Source organism: Mytilus edulis, chromosome 6, assembly GCF_963676685.1.
Source record: "Mytilus edulis chromosome 6, xbMytEdul2.2, whole genome shotgun sequence".
Classification (NCBI taxonomy): Eukaryota; Metazoa; Mollusca; class Bivalvia; order Mytilida; family Mytilidae; genus Mytilus; species Mytilus edulis.
Genome location: NC_092349.1, coordinates 5348036 through 5357326, shown reverse-complemented (window position 1 = coordinate 5357326; position 9291 = coordinate 5348036). Strand labels below are relative to the sequence as shown.

The window sequence follows — 9291 nt, the reverse complement described above, 5'->3', positions numbered from 1 at the left end:
AACTATAATAATCTGTTGAAAAAGGCTTAACTCATCAGATGGACAAGCATACAAGTGAACGTGGCCCGGTACTTATACATCCCGACACAAAAAGACACAATGAACAGATCTGAGAGTACTCGCAGTTATCTGACAGCTAGTTCAAAGCCATTAACAACTAATACAAAAATCATGCATCAAAGACTTAACTATCAATCCGTACACTTCCAACATCCAATGGATTTAGTGTCATAAACAGCCAGAGAAAAACATGACCTTGTGCAACGTCAAGTTACAGGTATCGACAGATTGTAGATCCATGAATATGTATATGCATATAACATACTATTAATATTTAGTTAGCTTTTAATTTACTGATAACAAAATCAATATTTATACGAATAAAAACAATATTCAATGATCTTATTACAGTGTTGAATAGTTAACCTTTTAGAATAAAGTAAGATCTTTCAACACCCATTATTTGTTTTTTTTTACCCATTCTTTAAAACCACCAATACAAAAGGGACATCATTTTTTGTTTAAGCTTAAAATAAAATAAAATTCCAACATATATAAAGAAAGAAGATGTGGTATGATTGCCAATGAGACAACTATCCACAAAAGACCAAAATGACACAGACATTAACAACTATAGGTCACCGTACGGCCTTCAACAATGAGCAAAGCCCATACCGCATAGACAGCTATAAAAAAGCAATTCAAACGAGAAAAATAACGGTCTTATTTATGTAAAAAAAAAACAAAAAAACAATATAATAGGTCATCGTACGGCCTTCAACAATGAGCAAAGCCCATACCGCATAGTCAGCTATAAAAAAGCAATTCAAACGAGAAAAATAACGGTCTTATTTATGTAAAAAAACAAACAAAAAAAACCCAATAAAATAGGTTACCGTACGGCCTTCAACAATGAACAAACCCCATACCGCATAGTCAGCTATAAAAGGCCCCGATAAGACAATGTAAAACAATTCAAACGAGAAAACTAACGGCCTTACTTATGTAAAAAAAATGAACTAAAATAAAATATGTAACACAGAAACAAACGACAACCACTGAATTACAGGCTCCTGACTTGGGACAGGCATATACATAAATAATGTGGCGGGGTTAAACATGTTAGCGGGATCCCCCCCCCCCCCTAACCTGGGACAGTGGTATAACAGTACAACATAAGAACGAACTATAAAAATCAATTGAAAAAGGTTTAACTCATCAGATGGACAAACATACAAGTGGACGTGTTTATTTACATGCATGCATCACGTTAAGCTTTAAATAGTTTCTATATAAAGAATAAATATAACAAGACTAATATTGAACTCATTCTTGAACTCATCTATTATAATTGGTATATGATTTATATTTCAAAGTTAGCATGTCAGATAAGATTCTATATATTCGATGTCTACTAATCGAGAAAACAGTCCCTCTATATAAAAAAGGAAATATGAGGTATGCATCAAAAAAGTAAAATCACAAAAAAAAACCGAGGAAAATTAAAAATGGAAAGTCCATAATCAAATGGCAAAATCAAAAGATAAAACACATCACACGAAAGAACATCAACTGTCATATTCCTAACTTGGTACAGGCGTTTTATTGTGTGGAAAATGGTGGATCGAATCAGAGATTACAACCAAAAGCTAAACATAAACAATAATATCAAGAGTACTAACTATTAACAATTAACAAGTGTCTGGACATAATGTAAAAATATTGATCAATAAATTGTTTACGCGTTCTCATAATAATATGTTATAATCCATTTATGATATGAACCCTGACAATGTATACCATTGACTTCTTGCTTTGAACTACCAAATATATTCTCAGTGTTGTTAATAGATATTCAATTGTTGATTCATATATAACGCAAAGCAATGATTCGTTGGTTATGTCAAGGATTTTTATTCCAGTTATGTACTAGAAATTGACGTCATTGGCGTGGTATAATAAATTAGCCCATATTTAACCCATTCAAGTGTATTTGCGTACATACTGATAAAGGTAATCTACACATTTAACTATGAAAATTATTGATAAAAAGAGTATAAATAAAGGCAACAGTAGTATACCGCTGTTCAAAACTCATAAATCCATGGACAAAAAACAAAATCGGGGTAACAAACCAAAACCGAGCGAAACGCATTAAATATAAGAGGAGAACAACGACACAACATCGAAACGCAACACACACAGAAACAGACCAATCATCAGACAAAACACCACGAGAATAACAAATGTAACATGAAAACCAAATACATGAATTTGTATTATAACCTATTTCATTAGTGTGTAGAAATCATTTTTATAAGGTTCATAAATCATACAAACCGTATCGGTGTTTTATTAACTGGAAATGTTGGTGTTGGTTTTTATTTTGTTGGGTGCTGTTAACAGCTTTCTCTTGGATACACCTCAAGGGCAAACGACTTCCAATCAGTATCTTTCATTATCTAAGTTTTACGAAGAAATAAAACTTCAGGAGCAAAAATCCACATTACTCCGCCATGACATGGATAACTCTCTTAATTTACTTACTACACAACTGCAACAGAAATTTGATCTCCTAGATAAGAAGTTAGCAGAAATTGAAAGACAAAATGAAACCATTCCGGTGGCTGTCAATTTGGAACAAAGGTTTACACAGTTAGAACAAAAATATCTTAATCTTGAACAGAATTATAACACACTCACCAAGGAAAATAACGTGTTGCAGATAAAGAAAAATGAGATGGAAAATGAACTCTTCTCGTTACGGAACGAGACTATTAATCAGCATAAGGAGTTGGAGCTATTGAAAAATAAATCCCTCTTAACGGACCAGAACGTTGAAGCTCTTGGACATCTAAAAAGTATTCAACCACTACAAGAAATCAAAACATTACAACAACAAGTAGGGTCAATTTCTGCTCAAACAAGTTCTTTAAATATGAAGGATCAGGCGCGTAACCAGGACTTTCTTGCTTTGTATGATAAGGTACAGAAACAAGGTACTATCAATACTAGATCAATGACTAATTTAAGCACCCAATTGAAGACTTTACAGATGGACTTAGGCACGCAAATTAAATCTTTACAGACGATTTACAATACATCAATCACGGATTTAGATATGTCGTTGAAAATACTTCAGAAGAATCAAAGTTCGATCTTTGTCGGTATCGAGTCGAAAATAGATGATGCATCTTTACGTGACCATCAAACATTAATCCAATTACAGCGGCAGATAGCTACCTGCAATGATCAAGGTATGTATGTGATGCATATTGTAAAGTAAAATCATAACTTCAAATCAAGCCCTTTATTTGATATTAAACTCATAGTTATTTAGAGCTAGCGTATATTCTCTGTATTTAACCCATACTGATTTCTCTGTAAATTTAACACAATTCACGTCGATTAAAATTAAATGTCCCACAAAATCGAAGTTGACGCAATGTGTTTTTATGAGTCACATGCGAAGTTTATAACAAGAATACCATATTTTTGATAATCTTGGTGGTAAGGTTCTTTTCTTATTTACTGATATGATATATACTTTATTTTAAGTATGTAAAATTGTATGTACATTACAAAAATATTCTAACAGCTGTATACATGTGTAATTTACAAATGTTTACGAGGTCGGAATAATGTACCGGTACTTGATGTTTTCTAACTAACAAATGTACAGATTTCAATAAAATATGATAAATCAACAAAAGAAGAATAAGAAATTAAATATGAAAAACAATTTTTACAGGTTTAAGGTACAATGTATGATTATAAGATTATATTTCTAAACTAAAATTCTTTTTTAATTCTCATTGTTTCAAACATTTTATTTCAGTTTCAATGACTGCACATCCTTCATCTTCAACAACCAAGTCTGGTAAAATTAAGTTTGACAACGTTGCATTCAGTATTGGTATCAATAACCTTTCAGCTTATAAAAGTACCGGGAAATTTATTTGTGAGAAGGAGGGAATTTACATGATTTCTGTGTCAATTTACTCCTATACCAATGGTGCGCATTATTTAATTTACCGGAATGGTCACTCGATATCGTGCACGGAGATTGTTAATAACAGTAATAGTCATTCTTCAAGTGCATATTCCGGTACTATTGTTCTTGCACTACAGTTACATCCAAATGATAGTGTGTGGGTATACTTTCCTGGTGTTTATCAATTAGGAGGTGGACTATGGTCGACATTAACGATTATCAAATTGAAATAAAAGAAACAATTAAGCAACTCTGCAGCCTCTGTGCTAATATATATACACATGCATACTAGTATAACCAGAAATGTAAATCATAGGGTGATATTAACAATAATTTTTACCGAAGGTCAACATGAATATATGATAACATTTTTTGTAACCTAGATTTTATCATAGACGTAAGACTAGCCTTTCGTAATCAGATAAAACATTCGGAAATATGGCATATTATACTGCATTTACAATGAGTTGTGTATATGACATAAAATTATATTAACAATTCTCTATAACGAGGACTTAAATAGGTCAAAACAATATCAGATTATGTTCATCAAATTCCAGCAAACGTTTGCATACTTGCATTAAGTAAAGTATTAAATATTTATAATATGACAACAAATGAACAAATTAAACATTGCACTCATTTATCAATATCATTGCAAATACTACAGATTATATTGAAAATCGGGTCTATCTGTGAACTGCTTATTTTAAAACATGTTAAAGTGACGAATTTATCTGAATATGATATGAGCTAAACGTCAGTGGTACAGAAATACAGAAGGGAATATATAAGGCATACAAAGTCAGCATACAGCCAAAAACAATTAATAAGTGGCTGCATGGTAACATCATCTTAAGTTCGTCATCACTCCGTTTGTAAAAAGTCCAGAATAATTCAAATAGATACTATCAACACCAATGTATTTCTATTTACAGTATCTATTTTATCTCCTTAAATTAAAGTATCATTACACATGTTACACACTTACCACTTGATAACATGTTAAATCTAACTAATAATATAATTGTGCACATACAAACAAGAAAACTTTGAAAGGATATGTGCCGATATTATAGTTATGTCAAACAAGTGATATACTAATACTCCGGAACAAGGGATACCGAATGTCACTTCAATCCTTATTCCGAAGCTCGTTGTAAATAAACTCATCATAGATACTAGGACTAAAATTTACAAAAGACTCATCAGTGACGCTTGAATCAAAACATGTTTAAAAGGCCATAGTTAGTCATGAAATTTCAACTATTTTTATATTAATGATTATTTATTAATTTAACCCGAAATCGTATTTGTAAACGGAGAAAATGATTTGCAATGTTCCTGCATATTAATTTTACCTAGGCCTCCGGATTTCTCATTGCATTTTAACACTGTCAGTGGGAAATTCAGTGTCAAAATATTACCCCCCCCCCCCCCCCCCCCAGCTGTAAACACTGAACATGTTATCTTCAAGTTGTTTCTGTTTTAGCAAGGACACTATTAGTTATAAATTCACAAGAAAACGTTGTGATAGTAACAATAAAAATGATTTGACATGATAACAAAATTACCAAATTAAGTTATCATTTCCTTCCTAAAAATAGCAAACGACGAATACAACAGACACACAAAGCTTTGTGTAACATTCGGTTTAAAATAATCATATGCGTATATATGTCTGGAGTACCGGCCTCATTTATGTTTCCACTAGTTGAATACCTTTTCGGGAAGATGTCAATTAACCGCAAATGTATCATGTGTACTTTTTTGTTCAGTGGTACTGATTGCATTTGAATCAGTCCTCTTTTCATATACTAGTACATGTATATACATCGGGGCCTTGTTATGCTTTGCTTTGCGGTATGGGGTTTATTCATTGTGGTGGTGATATGCATTGTATTTTAGTGTCATAACATTTGATTGAGGCAAATGAAGTGAGAGAGCGGAAACGACAAATTTAGCAATTTTTCCATTTATAAAGCGGCATAACTCGAGAAAAGTAAAAGTGATGCCAGCCAAATTTAAACTTAATCTGAATATGGTGGTGATGAGCATTGTATATACGTTTCATAACATTTTGTTGGGGATAAATAAAGTAATGTTGCGGAAACTACAAATGTGCTAATTTTTCAATTAATACGTTTGGATGTAAGTGTTAAACTTAACACCCCCTTCGCCGCGTATCTGCGGTTATTACAGATGCATTACTGTGTGTACCTTTGTTTAGAAATAGTCCATCTAAAAGAATGGAGTAGACCAAAAAAGTGTGGTTGAGGTGAGGTAGCAATCTTCTGAAATTGACAAGCCAACAAATGTTTTACTATGTAGTGTAATAGTCAAAAAGTAAGCAATTGCTCTCTTTCATTATCAGTTTTTAGTTTTAACGTTTGGCATAAAATTGAAGGGAACATAGTTTTGCATCCTTTTTGCCCCAGGCTCGTACACCTTAGAAGAAAAACAAGTCTTAGATGCATGATTATTTGATAGTTATTATTGGCTTTGAACTAGCTGCAAGTAACAGGGAGTACACTCGGATCTCTACTAAGTGTCTTTTTGTTGTTGGGATATACATGTTCCTGGCCACGTCCATTCTCTTATATTTAATTCTATGTGTATCCATCGGATGAGTTAATCCTTTTTCAACTAGTTGGTATAGTTCGTTCTTAGGTTGTACTGTTACAACACTGTCCCAAAAAAGGGGGCTTGGATGCTGCTAACATGTTTAAAAATTATGTATGTATGTGCTGGTCCCAAGTCAGGGGGCTGTTATTCAGTGGTTGTCTTTTGCTATACATATGCCATTTCTGTGCCTTTTATAGCTGACTATGCGGTATAGGCTTTGCTCCTGGTGGAAGCCGTACGATGACTATAGTTGTTAATATCTGTTATATTTGGTCCTCTGTGGAGAGTTGTCTCATTGGCAATCATACCTCATCTAATTTTTTGTATTGACATAGAAAATGTGTACTAGTTCAGAGAAAATAGACGTCATACTAAACCCTAAACGTATAAATGAACTAAAATTAAAAAGCATAAAAGAATTACAAAGTCCAGAGGCTCCTGACTTGGAACAGGCACACAATGCGGCGGAATTCAACATGTTTAGTGAGATCTCAACCCTCCCCCTATACCTCTAGCCAATGTAGAAAAAACAAACACGCAGCATTACGCACAGTAAAACACTGTTTAAAAGAAGATCGAGTTCAATGTCAGAATATGTCACAAAACAAGTAAAATGAAAATGATATATAAATTAACTACTTGTAGTTACTGACAACCGCTTAATTACAGGCTCCAGACTAGGAATACACACATACAAAATGTGGCGGGGGTAAAAGCTAGTTAAAAGTATTTGCGACCAAAACCTATCATATTGGAGTCACATTCGCTTGGCGGATGCTCCTCCTTTTTTTTTTTAAATAATGAAATTGAATTATTATTTTTTTCAATTCCTTCAGTACTTTTACTTATTTTCCCACTTTTCAATGTTGTTTTTTTTTTTGCTATCATCGCTTGACTTAACATTTTTTGTTTGTTATGGTCATACAGTATGACCAATGTGGTCCTACCAGAAGGTAACATTCGACTTACAGTTTTCATTTGATCAATTTTATGCGTGAAACAAACCATATCCTGCAATTGGGTGTTCTACTATACAGATAAAGCCGTACATATATCGCTATGCTGTATATGTATACTATAAAATTGAGAATGGAAATGGGGAATGTGTCAAAGAGACAACAACCCGCCCAAATAAAAAACAACAGCAGAGGGTCACCAACAGGTCTTCAATGTAGCGAGAAATTCCCGCACCCAGAGGCGTCCTTCAGCTGGCCCCTAAACAAATATATACTAGTCCAGTGATAATGAACGCCATACTAATTTCCAAATTGTACACAAGAAACTAAAATTAAAATAATACAAGACTAACAAAGGCCAGAGGCTCCTGACTTGGGACAGGCGCAAAAATGCGGCGGGGTTAAACATGTTTGTGAGATCTCAACCCTCCCCCTATACCTCTAACCAATTTAGTAAAGTAAACGCATAACAATACGCACATTAAAATTCAGTTCAAGAGAAATCCGAGTCTGATGTCAGAAGATGTAACCAAAGAAAATAAACAAAATGACAATAATACATAAATAACAACAGACTACTAGCAGTTAACTGTCATGCCAGCTCCAGACTTCAACTAAACTGACTGAAAGATTATGATTTCATCATATGAACATCAGGCACAATCCTTCCCGTTAGGGGTTTAGTATCATACCATCATAACATATATGAGAAGAACATAACCCGTGTCATGCCAACAACTGTTTTTAGAATAAATGTGTTTAGTTCCGATGCAAAGACCTTATCAGTGACTCAATATTAACGCCAAAATATGCAATCTTTAATGACTTGACAACAGTATCGTAATTATATCCCTTCTTAATAAGTCTATTCAAAGGTTTTGTAAGTTTCTGAGGTGAATACTGACACCTTTGTGCTTTATAAAGAATATTACCATAAAAAATTGGATGTGAAATACCTGAACGTATTAGAAGTCCATACAGATATCGCTTTATCGAGTATTGTATGAACCTGCGTGACCTCATAATGTGTATTGCAGTCGCATTCCAATGACGTATTAATTGAATGAACGATTTCTTTTATACATTCTGTTTGTTTTCAAACATTTCTTTAGAGCAATAAGAGCAATAAGAACCACACTAATTTTCTGATAACATACACACATGAACAGCAATCTTTTCTACGATGAAAACTATCAAAACTTGAATGTTTTTGATTGTGTAACAAAAACAACCATGTCAATTTCAGCATGCATTTTTAGTGAATGTTTAATGAATGCCGAGTCTGAAGCGTAGGACAACTCGTACACTCCTGTTTCAAATTGGACAGTGTTTTGTTATTTGTTTTTACTGTTGAAATTAGTTGTTATGTTAAAATAGATAATTATTCACCTTGAGCGATGTATTATTGTTGACCATTCGAGATTCTTTTTTTTTGGCGAACCCGTCTTCAGCTGAATGTGTGATTACTGTATCGTATTACTACACGGGCCTCAAGGGATTTCAAATTGAAAATAAATGCAAAACATGTGTTTTTGTGTCTTTCAAAACACAAATAATATACAGAATTAATTGCAGGATAAAGACAATAACTGTTTAGTGTCTTTAAATATCAGCTGTATTTGTACTCGGCTCGAAACAGGTGTAGTAGCTCGATAAAAGCTCGCATACACCTTGTTTCCTAGCCTCGTACAAATACAGATGATATTTAAAGACACT

General features: G+C 33.3%; 1 protein-coding gene across 1 annotated transcript; it reads left to right on the top strand.

The window, feature by feature from the left end:
* Positions 1-2365: 2365 nt before the first annotated feature.
* LOC139529017 (uncharacterized) lies at positions 2366-3286 on the top strand. Its single transcript, XM_071325251.1, has one exon. The coding sequence runs from the start codon at positions 2366-2368 to the stop codon at positions 3284-3286; it is 921 nt and encodes a 306-aa protein (XP_071181352.1).
* Positions 3287-9291: the final 6005 nt, after the last annotated feature.